General features: G+C 40.6%; 1 protein-coding gene across 1 annotated transcript in view; it reads left to right on the forward strand.

Annotated features, from left to right (window-relative positions):
- The window catches only part of CSDE1 (cold shock domain containing E1), a 2,062,269-nt gene that overhangs the window by 1,906,993 nt on the left and 135,737 nt on the right, over nt 1–19,539 (forward strand). The window contains exon 18 of the mRNA XM_044076154.1: nt 18,224–18,356. Coding sequence (XP_043932089.1) covers nt 18,224–18,356 — 133 coding nt within the window. The remainder of the gene's footprint in view (nt 1–18,223; nt 18,357–19,539) is intronic.

Consider the following 19,539-nt stretch of genomic DNA (forward strand, 5'->3'; position numbering starts at 1 on the left):
ACACAGTGCACTGCAAATCCACAGTTTTAGAAATTCTTTCTACAAAGGTAACGTAGTAAAATTTGACTTTGAAGATGGCTTCACAGTGATAAACAGAGCAGTTAATGCAGTGTGCAAACCAACTTTGGAAAGCAGACAGCAAAAACAGCATCTTATCGATCATTTCATGAAATGCGAATGGCATTGCAGGTACAGACAAGTGGCAAAGAGTGTTAAATTATATTTAAAAGTGTAGGGTGCAAATAGCAATGTTATAAGAAGTGCACTTAGAAATGTGCATGCAAATTTGATAGAGATGATTTCAGAATGCTTATTCAGCAGAGTTTGAGACGCAGGAAATTGGGGTAATTGGAAGAGGAGCTCCAATAATGATAGACGAGGGGGAGAAAGAGGAAATGGTCGATTTGTGGTAGTAAGCAGTTATTGGCAAGGAAGGAGGATTACAGTGGCATGTGTTTGTTCCATCTAAAACTAGTAAGAAACTTAAGAGAATTATGGGAGAGGTAATTAGCATTATTTATGGCTGGGGATTGGAACTTGATATGCAATAGTAAAGATGTATTAAGAGACCCAGAAGGGAAAATATAACAAAGGATGGTAGATTTCTGGAAGAAAAATATTTGGAATACAAGATGTAAAATTACTAGCATGACCAGCCTTAGGTCAGCTGGTGCCCTAGGCAAAAAGGCTCTACTGCACCCCCCCCCCCCCACACACACACACATACCATCTCCTAAGCCAGTCGCCAGTTTGCCGGTACTCAGTGAGGCGCTTTCACAGCCCCTGATACCTGCTACTTCTGATTCGCAGGCCCCTACTGAGACCCATTCGGAGTCCGGTATGCCACGAGATACTTCAACTATGGAACCCGCGGATGTCTCTACCTTGAATGGGTCCGGAGCCGCTGTGCAGTCACATGCTTCTGAGGGTGTATTCAGGCCTACAGACTTGCATATTAAAACGACTCCACCTTCATTACTAAGACCTAAATCTCGATCCATGTCTAAAACACCGACACCCAGGCCACATGCTCAGGCCCCTATGCCTAAAAAACAAATGATAAAAATGGCTGAAGATCTAATAACTCTAATCAGGGGTAGTCAACCCCCACCCCTCTAAGAGGCCTAGAGCTGAGCTTGATTATGTATCTTCTGATCAGGATTCTGTTTCTTCTGACGACCTAGATTTGTCCATACCTACTTATGAGGATTCTGATGCAGAGGATTTCATTCCCTCTGCTTCCCCTCCTGAGGATTTTTCTTTTGGGGAAACTTTACATACTTTAAGGGAGCATTTTCACTGGGAAAGCCAGGAATTTTCTGATTCAAAAAAGAGGCTTAGGGATTTCCTCTTCCTGCCTCAGCAGAGGCCTTTGGCTATACCTCCTGTACTAGACATTGTTGATGGTTTCTCGGAATCCATTTTGGCCCCCGATTCCCTGCCTCCTGCTCCTAGTAAACCTGACAGATACTACATGGTTCCTGAGTCCCACAAGTTCCTTTTCAAAAATCCTGTTGCAGATCCAGAGACTATTTCTCAGGGGCCCAAAGACTTCAAGGCTTCTACTGCAAAAAAATCCTACCCCTTCTGATTGAGATTACAGGGCGCTGGATAGATGGGGTAAAAAGGTTTATACTTCTGCAACCTTGGCAATCAGAGCTTTAAACTGCCAATTTCTTAGGTTAAAATATCAACAACATGTTATTGGACTGCTTAAACAGAAAATGATGTTGTTTCCTGACTGTGGAAAATAAAGATTTACAAGACTTAATGCATTCTGCTGAACAAGTTGGAAAACATACTTTGCAATGTGGTTTTGATTCTTTAGCGGTTACTGGGTCTGTGCTTAGAAGGTATGCTTGGCTTAAGGAGCAACCTTTGCCTGATCATGTCAAAAGCTAAATTGTTGGATGCTCCTTTAAATCAGGACCGCCTGTTTGGCAACAAGGCTGAAGAAGTTCTTAAAAAGATGGAAGATAAAGCTAAATCTATGCAAACTGTTAAAGATTTTTTACAAGTGCAACCTCCAAGATTTAGTAGGCACTGGCCTACTAAGAATTGGTCCATTCCAGTCCCTTCCAGGTCTTCTCAAGCCATACCCAGACATAGCAAAAACTCCAGGTTTCAGTCTCAGGGGACTCTCAAAAACAAGCATTGGGGGGGGGGGCCTCCACTTCCAAATCTGGAAATAACAAGACACCCCCCCTATTGTAAACAGTCTCAGTGACTTCCTTTTAAAAGTACCAAGCACTAATCTTTTGACCGCTCCTTTGGGGGGAAGATTGCTCTTCATGCATAGAACTGGGAACTCATAACCCAGGACAAATGGGTTTTAAATAGTGTCCCAGGGATACAGATTTCATTTCCGCACATTGCCACCACCAAATGGGTGGCCAGACCTGCCCCCAAATCAGTGGGCTGAGGCTCAAAAACAAGTACTTTCCCTCTTGAGCATGGGGGCTATTCACCTGGTACCAGAAGAGGAAGAGAGACAAGGTTTCTACTCCAGACTTTTTCTGGTACCCATAAAAGACAAATCATGGCATCCAATCCTGGACCTGTCTACTCTAAACACCTTTTTGGAAATTCCAAAATTCAAGATGCTGACTCTTCATCAATTACTTCCAATGGCAACACTAGATTTAAAAGAAGCATACCTGCACATCCCAATCGGGGAATCTTGCAGAAAATACCTATGCTTCAAAGCATGTTGCACGCATTATCAGTTCTCTGCACTGCCCTTTGGCTTGTCTACTGCGCCCAGGGTATTCACAAAGTGCCTGGCTCCAGTTATTGCATTTTTCAAGCAAAGTATTCAAATATACCCATACCTGGACGATTCTCTAATTCAGGCAGAAAGCCAGGGCCTGCTTTTAAATCATCTGGCATTTGTAAAAAGGGTTCTAACTTGTCTGGGGTACACCGTACACAAAAATAAATCACAACTGGTACCTGTCAACAAATTACATTCCTAGGAGCAAGCTTGAATACAACTTCCCAGATGGCTTACCTTACGCCAGAAAAGCAAATTCGTTTGGTAACCTATTTCAAGCAAGTGGCCACAAAACCCCAGCTTATCTGCAAGATAAATACTGCAAGCCTTGGGATTCATGGCCTCTTGCATTCTTCTAATTCCACATGCAAGACTGCATATGAGGAAACTACAATGGTATCTAAAAAGCCTATGGTGTCTGCATTCTTACAGCCTGGAAACAATGTTTCCAATCATACCTTGTCTATGCCTAGAGTTCCTCTGGTGGGCAAAGGCCTGCCACCAAAGCAAGGGACTAACATTTACACTACTCTCTGCCACCCAGTCCCTAACAAGAGATGCATCAGACTATGCATGGGGGGGCTCATCTGGCAGGGAAGTGCATTCATGGCAAATGGAGCCCAAGTCAAATGCACCTACATATCAATCAAAAAGAAATGTTAGCTGTACAGAATGCTCTGACAGCCTTCAAGGGCTACATTCTTCCAGGACAACTAATGGTAAAGACCGACAACACCACAGTTGTGGTACATAAACAAGCAGGGGGGCACACATTCCTACCCCCTCTGCAGACTAGCCATAGCATTGTGGAACACAGCCTTGAGCTACCAAGTGCACCTACAAGCTCAATTCCTGCCAGGAGAATTAAATACACTGGCAGACGGACTAAGCAGAAACTTCATGGACCCACACGAGTGGAAACTGGAACCAAGGATTTTCAACATGTTGACAAGCGAATTGGGGAGCCCAGACATGGATCTATTTGCCTCCCCCCAGAACTACCAGTTGGAGAAGTTTTGCACAAGGACTCCCCACAAACAAGCCTGGAAAGTGGATGCTCTTGTCCTTCAGCTGGAAAAAAACTTTCAGTCTATGGCTTCTCCCCACTGCCTCTGCTCTTCAAAGTTCTACTAAGTCAAACAGGACAAACCAAGGATGATCTTGATTGCTCCAGACTGGCCGCAACAACACTGGTACCCCCTCCTGTGCAGTGTGTCGCAGTTATCTCCATGGCACCTGCCTCAGACCCCTTCCCTGCTGTCCCAGCAGGAGAACCAATTTCTGCACCCTTAGCTTCCAACATTGAACCTTGCAGCCTGCTTAATCACTTATTCACCCTTTTCATCCCTCAGCAAACCTGTGATGGATATCATCTTGGAGGCAAGGAGACCTAGTACTAGAAAATCTTATGCTGACAAATGTAAAAGATTCTGTGCCTGGAATCAATCTCAAGGGATGAGAGCAGAAGTGCCCACTTTACCTCAGATTTTGCAATACTTAACTGAGATGCTTCACAAGGGCCTGTCTTTTTCCTCCATTAAAATCCACGCCTCAGCCATTTCAGCTCCTTATAACACAGAACCCTCCCCTCCCCTCTTCTCTTATCCTCTGCTCAAGCGGTACCTCAGAGGGGCAAAAAACTTGAGACCACCCAGGAGAGCTCCAACCCCCTGCCTGGGACCTTAACTTTGTATTGGAAAAACTCACTCTACCTCCTTTCGAGCCAGCTGCTACTGCAGACTTAAAATTTATTTATTGGAAAACAGCCTTCCTTTTAGCAATCACTTCAGCTAGAAGAATATCTGAGTTACAGGCCCTCGTAGCAATGGAGCATTTCATCATCTTTCATGCGGACAGGGTGTCGCTCAGGACCAGTCCATCCTTCATGCCCAAGGTGGTATCCAGTGTGGCCCTTAATCAGTCCATTCATTTGCCAACATTCTTTCCCAATCCACAGAACAAAGGGGAACGGATTCTGTATTCCTTGGATGTGCACAGACAACTTAGGTTCTACTTGGACCGGACTAAACCTCAAAGAAAATCTGAACTGCTGGTAGCATTTGCTGCAGGGGCAGAGGGAAACGCTATTTCAAAACAAACAATTTCTAAATGTTAGGCAGAGCCCCTCACTGACCCTCTTCAAGAGAAATCCTGACGAGTGGATGGGAGATCGTAAGTTCACCCCTGGGATCTCTTCTGTGTCCCTGCTAGACAGGGGCACAGTAAACTAACCTTAAAAGGGCCATCTTCTTTGACCTACTCTACAGAGGCACAGTAAACCAATCTAAAAGGGTGGTGAAAGCCAAACACTCTGGCTAGGCTTGTAAATGCCCCAGGACAGATAGCCTAGTATAGACCTATGAACCTATAAGCCATTGCATCCATTTCTGCTATAAGCACCATGGAAAACCTATCCCCCAGGGGATCAGATCTCACTCCACCAGGGCTGCATCTACTTCTGCAGCCTTTCTCAGAGGTGTTCCTACCAGGGATATCCTAGAAGCTGCTACCTGGAGTTCTGTACATACTTTCACCAAGCATTATCATTTGCCAATTTTCTCTAAATCAAGAGCTGGCTTTGCCACTGCTGTCTTGCAGGGCCTTATAGCTGGCCCTAATGCTATATAAACTCCTCCTCCCAACCATAGCTTTGGGAATCTACCCAAATGTAATGACTGCAACAATGAAACACGAAGAACATAGTACAGTTGTGTACACTTACCATAAATGTAGATGTTCGAGTGTATTCACTGTTGCAGTCCTGGTTACCCTCCCACCAGCCCCTAATTTCTTCTGGCTATACCTCTACTTTCCTTTACTATGCTTAAAAGCCTGTTTGGTGTATTTGCTTTTTGTTGGAGGTATACCTTTGTGTTTTTATGTTTATTTGCTCCCCATTAGGTGGGCACCTGACATCTGAGGTAAGAAAAACTGATGTAATGGCGTCAGCTGCATGTTTTATACCCCTAATGACCCGACGTCATGGAAGAAGGGACAGCAACCGACACAGGACCCAAGACTTTATTAATCTTTTGCCAGCAGATTATCCAAATGTAATGACTACAACAGTGAATACACTTGAACATCTACATTTATGGCAAGTGTACACAATTGTACTTTTTATTTAACAGTATTTTAAAGAGAGAATTGTACCAGTATTTTGGAAGAAGGCTGATCTGGCTTTATTACTCAGAGGTCAAAGACCCTTTAAATCCAACTTCATAGAGACCAGTTTCAAATCTGAACCATAATCATAAAACTTTTGTCTGTACTGGCTAAGAATTGTTGAGGTGTTGCCAAAACTGAAGTAAACATTTACCAGTATTATCAGGACTATTTATAGCAGAAGTACACTTCAGAGAATTTTTCCACTGGTAAACAGAAATTACTGGAGGTGCGATGGGAAAGAGAGCAGTATGTGGGAAAATTGTGTTTGTGAATGCAACATGGTGCTAGTTTAGAAATTTCCTACTGGGTACTTTGTCAGAAATGTTGGGGGAGCAAATTATTTTAACTAAAGAAAATATTTTTTTTGTTTGTTTTTTTGAGCCAAGAATTGAATTTGCATTTCCTAGATGCCTTAAAATTCTACTATGTATAATGCTGTTGGCTGCTAAAAAAGTAACTACTAGGAAATGGAAACTTAAACTGAAACAGTTATTCAGTGCTGTAAAGCAGATAAAATAATTTGAGGTGGGATCTTTATTAAAGGTAAGGCGCGTAGAAATAAATGGGGTCTAGGAGCAAGATGTGCAGTGTTTAGGAGGAGTGTTATTTTAGGAAAAGCAAGACTTGATCAGTGTTGTGATGCTAATTTGAATTAAGACAGAAGTCACATTGGTGTAATACATTAAAACATCTTTGTAATGGATTGATTAATTGTATAATTGAATGTCTACCCATGTTATGTGATGTTTAATAAAAATTAAAAAAATGAGATTCAGACTGCATTTCATAACTGCCACCAGTGTTTCAAGGTTTGTGGTCTTGATAGAAAAGCCTGTGTTAGATAGCAGAGCCCCCGGATAAGTTAATTTGCTCAGGATATTTGTCATTAGTTTATTTTTCACAAGGCAGTTAACTGTGTCTACTGCATATAGGAGCGGTTGGAAGCCAGAAGCGCACAATTCTTTTTTTTTACTGTACTGGCCTTTCAACTTTAGCTCCTAATTTAGTTGTTTTGTTGACTAGGCTGTCCATTTGGGTAGTGCTGCTTCTCACTTGAGGCTAAAATAATTCCTACAAGATATGATTACAGTGATGTGTAGTTTTTGTGCCTGTTAATTCAGCATTATTACATCATGGTGTGTTGCTCTTTGCGGTTTTATCACAAATTATACCCAAGATGTCCTCTATCCTAATGTTGCAGCATTTACATGAGGGAATCCTCTGCCAATGGTTATCTGTTGTCTGGCCAGTATACAACACCTTAAAAGTACTGTTTGTATGTGAGGCACTGCACGAATGGCTCGAGTACGTTGGCCATAAAAACGACATCTGCAAGTACAGTCCTCAGAACTTCTCTGCCTCAGTCCAAATGCCATCTTTGATCGCCTGATCTGTTCGCCTGAGTCGTTTGGTTCTGGTCCAGTTTTTGTCCTGTTTTATTTTTCCATTTTTCTCTTGATACTGCTTTCTGTTGAGGGTTTCATGTCACTCAAGAAAGGCAAGTGCCAATGTAGGGGAGACATTCCACACAAGGATAGTCACAACCTATGTCTGTCTTGTTTCGGGCCTATGCACGACCACAAATTCTGCTGTATTTGCCAGGACTTCAACCCTAAGACCATACATAGCCGTCTTTCCTTCCTTAATATTTACTTAGAAACTCAGCAATTGTAGCCTTTAGGTAGGGACATTATGGAGGGTATGTTTGGGACTTCTGTGGAGCTTGTGTTGAAGAGGAAGGCCAAGAAGCTGGGGTCTGAATCTTCAGTTGCGCCTCCTACCTCTGATATCTCTCTCAAGGTTGATGAAGACCTGAAGATCTGTCCAAAAGTTGGCTCAGGTTATTTGGTGGGTACCACTTCGGACACTCAAGGAATCTGCTTTAGGCACATCCTCTGAGGCAATGCAGATGCCCGCATCAGATGGTTGGGCATTAGCCATCTTTCCTCCCTTAAGATTTGCTTCGAAAATCAGCGATTGAAGGATTTAGCTAGGGACATTATGGAGGGTATGTTTGGGACTTCTATGGAACTTGTGTTGAAGAGGAAGGCCAAGAAGCTGGGGTCTGAATTTTCAGTTGCACCTCCTACCTCTAATGTCTCTCTCAAGGTTGATGACCTGGAGATCTGTCCAAAAGTTGACTCTGGTTCTTTGGTGGATGCCACTTCGGACACTATCAAGGAATCAGCTTTAGACACATTCTCTGAGGCAATGTCTGCATCAGATGGTTGGGGGAACCAAGGCTTGTTATTTTGGAAGGCCCCAAGTGTAGCCCTCAAATTCTAGTTGAGGATATTCCAACTAATATTGAGTGCAGGCCTATGTCTGGTCCCTCCACTTTTCACCAGGCAGATGTGCGGTTAAAGAAGCAGAAAACCAAGCACATTTCTGCACCTAAGACTTCCCAATCCGGCTGGGAAATTTTTTCTCAAGGCTTGCTTAATGCACTCTTGACTGTTGAGCCTCCTTCAACTGATCCTGTTTCTCCCTGGGCTACTTCCCACGTAAGAGAGTTAGGGTACTGGAATCTTCTGAGGAAGAATCGTTGGCGTACTCCACTCAAATTCCATCCCCCCTTGAATATGCTTCCCCTGAGGAAGAGTTCAATGCCGCAGATTTTCCAGTTGAAGAGATCACGTTTGGAGAAACCATAACTAAAATGAGTGGAATTCTGTAACTGGAACTGCTCCCAGGTTTCTGATGTGGAGAAAAAGATATTATGATCTTTTACAAAAGGACTCTCCTCCTGCATCTCCAGTCTTACCAGCCATTTTGGATGCATTTTCTTCAGCATCTAAGACCCCAGACTTACAAGCCCCTGCCCCTAAAAGACCTGATCACTTTTATATGGTGCTAGATGAGTGTAATTTTTTTTATAGATGATGATCAACAGATCCTGCTGTGGTTTCCATTGCTTCTGACAAAACTTCCAGGTTACTGCCATCCACTAAGCTTCTCCCTTCTGATGAGGAGAGCAAAACTATGGAATGAACTGGGAAAAAGGTCTGTGTCTCTGCCACCTTAGCTTTCCGTGCTATAAATTACCAAACCCATATGACCAGATATGCTTTGGCTCTTTCTCAAGCTACTGAAGCAGTTTCTCACCTCCCATACTCTTATGTTAAAGCTTGGGTGATGTCTATTTTAGGAGCTTCTTCTCAAGAAGCACACTACTCCATTAAATGCAGCTACGATGCGGCAGAAGCATCTTCTAGGACAGCTGCATCTAGATCTGTTCTTAGGAGTTATTGGGGCTGCATATTCAGATTTGTTTAAATCACTGCAGGAGAAAGGTAAAGGGACTACAGGACTTAAAACATATCTTTGCTTCGCCTTTTCCTAAATTTCAGAGGAATTATCCTTCAAAGACGACTTTTGTTAGTAAACAAGCTCACCTTCCTACTTCTAAAAACAAAAAGAGAGGTAGGGGAGTTCTTCAGTCTAAGCCCTTTCAACCAGTTCCCACCCAGAAGCAGCCCTTTCTGGACAAGCCAGGTAGTCTGTGACCACACTCATCTCAGTCTTCTTTCTGTATGCCTCTCCCTGTCTCTTCCAGTTTGGGAAACTGTTACTCAAGACTCATGGTTCTGTCCATTATCAAACAAGGGTACTTAATAGTCTGGAAAGCTCTTCCTGAGTTCATGGGCATTCCACAACCACCTCAAGACCCAACTGCATCTGTTTCCTCAGGTGCGTTAGGAGTTGCTATATCAGAGAACAATCCAAGAAGTTCCTCTGCCCCTCAGACGTAGAAGGTTTTATTCTAAAATATTTCTCGTACCCAGAAAAGACAGCCTATGGAGACCCATTCAGGATCTTTTTCACAAACCTTTCTGAAGGTTCCTGCCTTCCTTCCGCATGCTGTCTTTACTAACCTGGTGTCCTCTTATTATTCCTGAGGCTTAGATGGCCTCTGGACATAAAGGATGTTTACCTATACTCTCCCATTCATCCCTTTTACAGGAAATTTTTACGTTTTTCTATTGCTTCCTTGCACTTTCAGTTCTCTGTTCTTCCCTGTGGTCTCTCCACTGCCCCAAGGGTATGCACAAAGTGCTTCACTCCTGTCATTGCTTATTGCAGACTTTAGGGCATCTAGGTTTACCCTTACCTGGGTAATCTTCTCTTTCTAGCTCCTTGTCCAGAGACCCTGAAGCAAAGTCTACAGTTCACTGTTTCTCTTCTGCCAAGGTTGGGGTACACAGAAGATTTCAAAAAGTCATTTCTTTCCTGCTCACAGGACCACATTTTCCTGGAGTGCAGATTGCGGACAGATGTCATGCTGGCATCTGTCTCCTCCAAAAGTTCAGTGTCTCATTTCCTACTTCCAAAGTCTTCTCCCTCTTCTCTCTTTAAGGCAGGGAGTTTTTCAGGCTCCTTTGGTTCATGACATCCACCATTCCCATGCTACCTGTGGCCAAACTTCACATGAGGAAGTTTCAGTGGTTCATCTCCCAGACCCTAGCTTGTAAATGTTTCATCTTCCAAGCCTCTGCTTACACTTATCAAGAGTATCAGAACTTGTCAGAGATTTGGGATGCATGGTTAAGCTTAAAAAGGCCCTTGTGGTCATTAGCGTAGTAAACACCTATGAACCTACCTGAAATCAGTTTGCATGCACATCCGCTAGAATTTGTGATTCCTCCTCAGCTTTGTCTCAAAAAGGAACTCCTTTGGTGAATTCAGCAGATTTCCATGAGCCCCAGCCGGCCTTTGCATCCTCCTTTTCCCACTTGAGTTTACAGATGCCTCATGTAGGATGGGGAGCAACCCTTGCTTCCATGCAGATACAGGGCCTTTGTTCTTCTCAAAAGGAGGAGCATATCAACATCAGAGATGAGCCCTCATATTGGCTCTTCAGGCTTTCCATCCTCTTCTTTTTACAAACAACACCACTGTTCTCTGATATGTAAACAAACTGTGGTAAAATACCTTCTGTACAAGTTAGCTCTCATGGCTTGGGAACTGGCAGCATTGGTTTCCCTCCTCTTCTGCATTTAGCCAAGGGCAGTTATCACAAGTTACCTCACAAGGTGGACCTTCTCGCACAGGACAAAAGTTCTCTTATCCATCCACATATGACAGCTCTGCATCTGACTCTGTGGATAATAGGCTTCTGATTCATTTTAGATGCCTTTTTCCCTCTAGGACATGTGTAGGGTACTGCAGGAGACCGGAAAAGCCAATACTGTGATATCCTACTTCTCTAAATGGAAGAGGTTTTCCATCTGTGTGGTTCGCATAACCTGGATCCACTCTGTGGATATTCCATTGGTTCTTTCCTACTCATGTGAGTTGCTCAATGATGGTTGGGCTTACTCCTCTGTGAAAGTGTATTTGTCAACCATTTCTGCCTGTCTGTCCTCCTCTCCCCTTTGACTTCTAAGTTAGAGGTTAAACTCTTTCTGAAAGACATACGCCACATTAAATCTCCCAGGAAACTTGTTCCTTCTCCTTGAGACTTGAACTTTGTTCTGGAAAAGCTGAATGCGGCTCCATTTGAGCCTGCAGCTACAGCTTTGCAACACTGTACTTGGAAAACTGTTCTGCCACCCTTCTGACAGAAGTCAAAGCTAGAATCTGAGCTTCAAGCTTTAACAGCTTCCCCACCTTTTCTGATTTTCCATAAGGATAGGGGGTCTCTGCTTATTTAACTCTTTCTTTATGCCATAGGTTGTGAATGAGTTGTCTCTTAAGCACTCTATTCATTTTCCCACCTTTTTTTCCTTCTCAATCCTCCAGTTGAAAGGATTTTACACACCTTGGATCTGCATAGATAACTCAGATTTTGTTTGGATAAAACTAACACTATTTGGAAATCTGATCAGCTTTTTGTTTTTTTGTCCCAGGGCTGTGAAATTGCCTGTTTCTAAGCAGACTAGCTCTTTTTGGATTTCAAAGGCTATTTCCTTTTGTTGCCTTTCATGGGAAGAGCCTCCCATTTCTGTTGAGGCTCATTCTACTAGGGCTGTGTCTTCAGGTGCTTTCTTTAGGGGTTTGGATACTATTACCATTTTAGAAGCAGCTACTTGGTGTTCTCTACTGATCTACTTCAGAAGCTCAAAGTTTCAAAATGTTGAACCTCAAACAGCTGAGACCATAAGATCAAAGTTTTGAAACTTCAAAAACCTCAAAAAAAATTGTTTTGCAGAGGGGGAGCCCCCTTGCACCCCCCACACCCCCTAATTAAATATACCAAACTCTGAGATCACACTACAGTGAGGAAAACAGTAAATATCCTGTTCCGCCCTGTACTGTGATCTCCATTTAAAATGTTTGAAGTTTCAAAGCTTCAGTCTTATGGTCTCTGCCTTCTGAAGTTCAAAACTTTGAAACTTTGAGCATCTGAATGGGATCCCTTCTGTGTACATACATTGACCAAGCATTATAAATTGGATGGCATCTCCCACTCTAGAGCTGGTTTTGCTAGAACCATTCTTCATGGCTTTCTAGAGAGCTGCTCTTGTACTTCCTCCTCCTCCCAGGGTCCTCCTAAGCTTTGATACTCTCCCTCATGTAAAGAATACTGCAACATTAAAATAGAAGGACGTAGAATAGTTGTGTAAAATATTACCATAACTATAGATGTCCTTCTCTTCTATGTTGCAGTATTCTATCCCTCCTTCCTTTCTCCTGGTGCCTGCTTTTGTTCTGGATGTCTGATAACCACCTTGTTTCCTTAGACGGCATCCCTCCTGGGGTATTCAGTTCTGAGGATTGTATATGTGGATATCGCTTTATGGCCAATGTACTCTTAAACCATTCATGCAATGTTTCACATACTTGCAGTACTTTAAGCTCGTGTATACTGGTTGGACATCGGGTCACCTTTGGTGGAGGATTCCCCTCATGTAAAGAATGCTGCAACAAAGAAGATGCTGCTGTGGTTATGGTAAGATTTTACACAAGTATTTCATTCTTTTCCCTGCCAGTTTTCTGTCTTGGTTACTGTTTGCTTTAGTGCAGATTGCTACTTACAGCAATTATGTTATGGTATCTGGGTGTTACCTACTTCTGAGTCAAACGAAATAATACTGTCAAACTACGAAAATAAAAAGTAAAAGGAAGCAGACTCAGAATGACACGGCACACAACGCATGTTTATTTAAGATAACTAAGCACTTTCGTTTGGCATGATACCAAACTTCAGATACACATTACAAATTTCATTCAACCTATGTACTTTAAAAACAAAGCACGTGACTGATCACCTGATCCATGTAAACTACTGGTCATATGATTTGCATTATCACGACCATAAGTAACATTGCCATAATATAATGTATGTACATGATATATTAAAAACAACTTCCCTGTATTATTAAATTATCTATCTATTCAGATTTTTCAATTTTAATATGCAAGTTGCAGAACAAACATCATTTAACCCAGATGGGTATGTAAGAGTAACAACGTAATTGCCAAAATAATTCGCAAACTTCTAACTTTAGTGATGAAGGCCTCCCTCTTTCATCCTTTTGAATTTGGTCAATAATCCTAAATTTAAAACAATGTCCTGGGTAGGAGTTAACATGGCTCGCTAGAGCATTATCCAATTTTTCTTTTTTGATTGCATGTTTGTATAGTGGGTGGTCACAGTGGTGCAACGGTTAGCGTTGTCACCTCACAGCAAGAGGTTGTCTGGTTCTATCCACAGCTTGAGTGCCTTCTGTGTGGAGTCTGCATGGTCGTACCTGTCGTTGCGTGGGTTTCCTCCGGGTACTTCGGTTTCCTCCCACTTTCCAAAGACATGCTGTAGGTGGATTGGACACTAAATTGGCCCTAGGCATGAGTGAGTGCATGCATGTGCCTTCCGTGGAAGGTTGGGCACCAGGCTGGCAACTCGACACCGTAAAACTCTACTGCCAATCATGAGCGGACAGGTGATCCGCTGTGGCAATCTCTAACCGGGAAAAAGCCGAAAGAACAACATAAATGTTCGTATAGTCTATCTCTGAGTTTTCTATCTGTTTTCCCTATATAGAAACTGGGACAATACTGGCACTTAGCTAAGTAGACTAGACTACACCACTAAAATTACAGTTATACTTATATTTTGCGTCATATTAGATAGATATATAATTTAATAATACAGGGAAATTGTTTTTAATATATCATGTACATACATTGTTTAATATATTATGACAATGTTATTTATGGCCGTGATGATGCTAATCATATGACCAGTAGTTTAACTGGATCAGGTGATCAGTCACATGTTTTGTTTTTAAAGTATATAGGTTGAATGAAATTTGTAATATGTATCTGAAGAAGTTTGGTATCATGTCAAAAGAAAGCACTTAGTTATTTTAAATAAACGTGTGTTGTGTGGTGTCATTTTGTCTGCTTCCTTTTACTTTTTATTTTCATAGTTTGTCAGTATTACTTCGTTTGACTCAGTTTGGTTTTGTGAAGCATGACTACAGAAAGCATTATTGGTACACCTACTATAATTTCTAAAAATGAATTGAATACTAATCGAGATTCTGAACTTTTCAAGCTTACCCAATTGGTTGGCTTATTGACACAAAAAGTTGATCATCTGTCAGCATTGGTTTGCTCAAAAGGAGCAGACAGTCAATTTGGAATCAACAGAAATGAAGGCATTGGGTCTTCATCTCTGACCACTGAGAATGGTACCTGTTAAGAAAGAAATGAACGGACTGAATTACAAACTATGGTAACTAATGTGGATTCAGTAAATGATGTACCTAGTTTGGGTAGATGGTTAAATTCATCAACTTCCCTGCAAACAGAAAATCTGGTTAATTCGGGCAATCAAGGGACTTCCTTTTCAACAGACATTCTGGCTAACAATTTAGATATCTTGGACTATAAATCATTGAACCTGAAAAAACTCAAGTTGGAAATTTCATATTTTCAAGAATGTTTAAAACGACAAAGTCCCCAAAGGCCTTAAAATTTGGCGATATCCAACTGGGTTAGTAAAGAATTCCCCCTTCCATTTGGATTTGTTGAAGCCCTTTGACAAGCAAGGACTTGAATTGCTGCAGTTGTTAACTAAGCACCATCAGTTAATGGTAGATTCCTTGGTAAAGGAAATCAGTATTATTGATGCACAGATTGAGAGTAATCAAGATTTTTTGCGGTATAAATACGAGTATGCTCGCATTTTTACCAGTATCGATAATCAAATTTCAATGTGTAAGGCAATTAAGAATAAGAAATTGGAACATGATGATAAAGAACCTCCACCATTGTCACAACAGTGGAATAACCGAAGTGACATTGCCACAAACAGCCCTAGTTCTGCTAATGGGCTCCCGGATGATGATCCAGGTAATGATGCAATTGGCGACATTACATATGTGACTGTAGTTCAAAAACCCCCAAACGGACCTAAAGTTAGTCTAAGACGGAGTGAACGTTTCAAAACCAAAGGAATGGTTTTCAACAAAACCAAAATTATGGAAATTTGAATTTTGGAAAATACCAACGGACAGAGAACATAAATTAGTACATGATAACTATCGGGATTTTCACGAAGGGGGTCGCAACAAGAGAGACAATTACCAGAACAGGTGTCAACTTCAAAAGTAGCCGTAAGATCTGGTATTTCACCAATTACATCTGCCATCCAGTCGCAAGGTGAGACCAGTTAAGATTGTTACAAATATTGAAGGTGATGCTAACATCTGTAATTATTCCAGCTTTAAAATCGATTCGCAGTTAGAAACTTTGCTATCCAAAGGCTTTTCATTTGTCCCTTCTCGTAGGGGTGATATAGCAAAAACTTTAATCGACTTGAAACTTTTTACTAGAAAGGTGAATTTTAAATTGATTTTTAATCAAAATGAAAGTGTAAGTGAGTTTGTTGTTCCAAGTGCATATCATCCACCTCTAGCACCTATTATTTCTATGTTTGAAAAAAAATGTGAACTAGATATTAGGAAATTGTCACAGTGGAACAACCCACAGAGGACAGATTAATATTTCAACTGTTAAACATGAACTTTTGAATTAATTGAAATTTAGGGGTTTAAGGGTTATGAAACCCGACAAGGGGGGGGGGTTGGTATTTATGGAAAAAGGTGAATATGCAAAACGAATGGCTGAAATGTTATGTGATGAAAGTAACTATGAGATGGTTTCAGTAAATTAATTAAATGCCTATAGCAGGATTAAAATGTATGTCAACGACTTATTCATTCAGGGTAGAATTGACTTGAAATTTATATAATTATTTTTCCATGCTGGCACCAAATATACCAGTGATATTTGGGATGCCAAAGATCCACAAAGGCCTGGAAAAATCCCCCTTTGAGACCCATTGTTAACAGTAGGCAGTCTGTAACATACCCTATAGCAAAATATATTAAATATGTGGTCAAAGAAACACTGATATGCAAAGATTTATGGTCTTTTCTTAATAATGTTAATACTATAATATGTAATGAGCAATATGCTTTTTTAACCATCGATGTAAAAGATCTATATACATGTATAACACATAAAATAGGTATTAAATGGGTTTGCTCTAAATTAAGAGATGGGGGAGCCACTAGCCTTGGAATTCTGAACATGGAAAGAATTATTAGACATTATATTAAATTATTTTCTTTTTAAGAAAATTTATTTACGGGAAAAAGAGAGTGGCTATTGGGTCCCCATGTGGGGGCAGTTATGCAAACCTTGTTTTAGCAAAATGGGAATGTTTGCTTTTAACGACAATTTTTTTTAACAAGATAAAATTTTATGCACACTTTTTAGATTGCTTTTATTCTATTTAATGGGAATGACTATGATGATGAATTTATTAAATATTTAAATTACACTACTTTCCTTCATTTTACTTATACATATGAGAAAGACAAAATTTCTTTTTTAGATGTAAATCTTTTTAAAGATCTGTGTTTAATGGTTATAAGGCCAGAATTTATAGGAAGACCACATTTTCTAATTCTTTTTTACATTTCACAAGTGAACACCTGATACAGCAAAAAAAGTCGGTAGTTAAAGGCCAATTCGTTCGTGCAGCTAGAATGGTTTCTTCAGAAACTGATTTTTTACTTGAGTGTGACAATTTAACTTCAATGTTTGCTAGAAGAGGCTGTCCGAATAAATTTGTTGAGGAGTTAACTGAAGTAGTTAGACGCACACAAGGTACTTATAAAGCAATTTTAAATGACCATAGCATTCAGGAATACACCCCTGAAGATACAGATATGAGAAACCAAACTGATAACATTGAGTTTTCTAATAATTTATTTTTTATCACCTCTTTTAGCACTGATGCCCTAGCTGTAAGGAATATTATATGTAAGAATTGGCCTTTATTGTATACTGATACAGGTTTTAAAAACTTGTTAATATAAAACCAAAGTTTGTTTTTAAAAAAGGTTTCAACTTTAAGAATGTTTCAGATTTCAAAACTTACCAATGAGTAGAATTAAAGGCATGTTCAAATGTGAATCTTGTCCCCATTGCAAGCATATTGATATAGGAAGCTCCTTTACCATTAGAAGTAAAAAATATGAAGCAAAATATAACTCTCAATCTATTTGTATAGTCTATTTAGCCAAGTGCCAGTATTGCCCCAGTTTCTATATAGGGAAAGCAGAAAACTGAGAGAGACTATACGAACATTTATATGTAATCAAAAATGAAAAACGGGATAATGCTCTAGCGAGCCAAGTTAAATCCTACCCAGGACATTGTTTTAAATTTAGCATTATTGACCAAATTTAAAAGGACGAAAGAGGGGGGCCTTCATCACTAAAGTTAGAAGCTTGTGAATTGTTTTGGCAATTACGTTGTTATTCTTGCTTACCACCTGGGTTAAATGATGTTTGTTCTGTAACTTGCATATTAAAATAGAAAAATCTGAATAGATAAACAATTTAATAATACAGGAAAGTTGTTTTTAATATATCATTTACATACATTGTTTAATATATTATGGCAATGTTATATATGGCCATGATAATGCAAATCATATGACCAGTAGTTTAACTGGATCAGGTGATCAGTCACATGTTTTGTTTTTAAAGTATATAGGGTGAATGAAATTTGTAATGTGTATCTGAAGAAGTTTGCTATCTTGCCAAATTAAAGCACTTAGTTATCTTAAATAAACGTGTTGTGTGCCGTGTCGTTCTGAGTCTGATTCCTTTTACTTGTTACCTACTTCTGTCATTTTTTTTTTCTTGAAGTTCATGTGCATTCATTAAGCACTTTGCCTCTTAATGTCTGTACTACTAGCCTTGAGAACCAGTCAGGATTATTTTTCTTAGTTTTGTGGTTTCTCATTTCGTTTAACAGTGAAGGACATAAGTCAGTGACCGCCCCACGACCTGATCGCTTGGTTCATCGTTTGAAGAGCATCACACTAGATGACAATAGTGCACCACGTTTAGTAGTCCTTCGACAGCCAAAGGGGCCGGACAACACAAAGGTAAAATGGAAGTATTGTATTCTTTCATTTGTAGTTGCAGTCTAAGTAAAAACTTTCATAAGGTTCCTCTGTTGACAGGAAAGTAAACAAATGTACTTTATATGCATTCTTGTTTGCAGTGCCATTTTCTCAACTTCCTATTCTGCTACTGACAGATTTTCCTGTGTGTTAGTACCCTTTCAATACCTACTGCTTTGCTGCTGATTTTCTTCGTGTTTCACTGCTTGAAAGTTGTCCTTGCAGCTGCTCTTAATTTTATTTCCCTGCTGTTTTTGATTTTGCTTGGCATATTAGTTGCCAATTAGGTGGTTTATTTTTGTTTGCTACTGTTCTGTAGTCTTTAGTATACCATTAGAAAAAAACGGGGTACTCTCATTGGTATGTCTGTAGCAGGTCCCTCCTGCCCTATTCTAGTTTAATGTCTTTTCTGCAAAGCTTCTGAGCTCAGGGTTGTGTGTTCTGTTATGGTGCGCATCATGACGTAATGCAAGACACTTGGAACTCATGTCTAGCCTTCAAGCCTCCCACTTTCCATTCTGCAACTTGCACATTTCAGGTCTTAATGCTAACATGCTCTGTAGAAAAGTTCTTGTGTTCTCTGCATTAAACACCAAAGTTCTCACCAAATGAGCCACACCACACACATGTTTAAGGTACTGCCTTGTAGAAGAGGATGATACAAAACACTAATGCAAGTGTCAGATTTGATCTGGCTATACCAATAATTTTTGAATCTGACTGTAGAATAATGGTAATATAAAGTATACAAGGGATTGGCTGGAGGATCCCATGTGCATCCCCAGATTTTCTTCTGTAGTACCTTCAAATCTGTAAGGAAACTGATTGCCATTGGCCACATTCTCATTGAGGCAAGTCTGTTGAAATAGCATTCTATTCCTTGCATATCACGGTCCTGTCACACTACTAGTGAGGACTAGAATTTAGTGCTTGTATTCTGCTGTGGTGCACAGTGGAGTTGAGGGAGGTGCATCACAGGCGGGTCACCTTGGTGGTGTGTTGCATGATGCAAGTGCCATTGTTTTCGGGTTATTCAGTAGGAGCAAACCCATGACCAACTGTATCCTGAGGAGCAACCATTTGAATCATCTGAACATTTGTGGCATCTGCAACTGAGAAGGTTTCCAGAGGCCTCCCCTTCAGGGTCCAGCAGGATTTACTGGAC

Source organism: Protopterus annectens, chromosome 7.part0 (assembly GCF_019279795.1).
Source record: "Protopterus annectens isolate FY-2018-M chromosome 7.part0, PAN1.0, whole genome shotgun sequence".
NCBI classification, from domain to species: Eukaryota; Metazoa; Chordata; order Ceratodontiformes; family Protopteridae; genus Protopterus; species Protopterus annectens.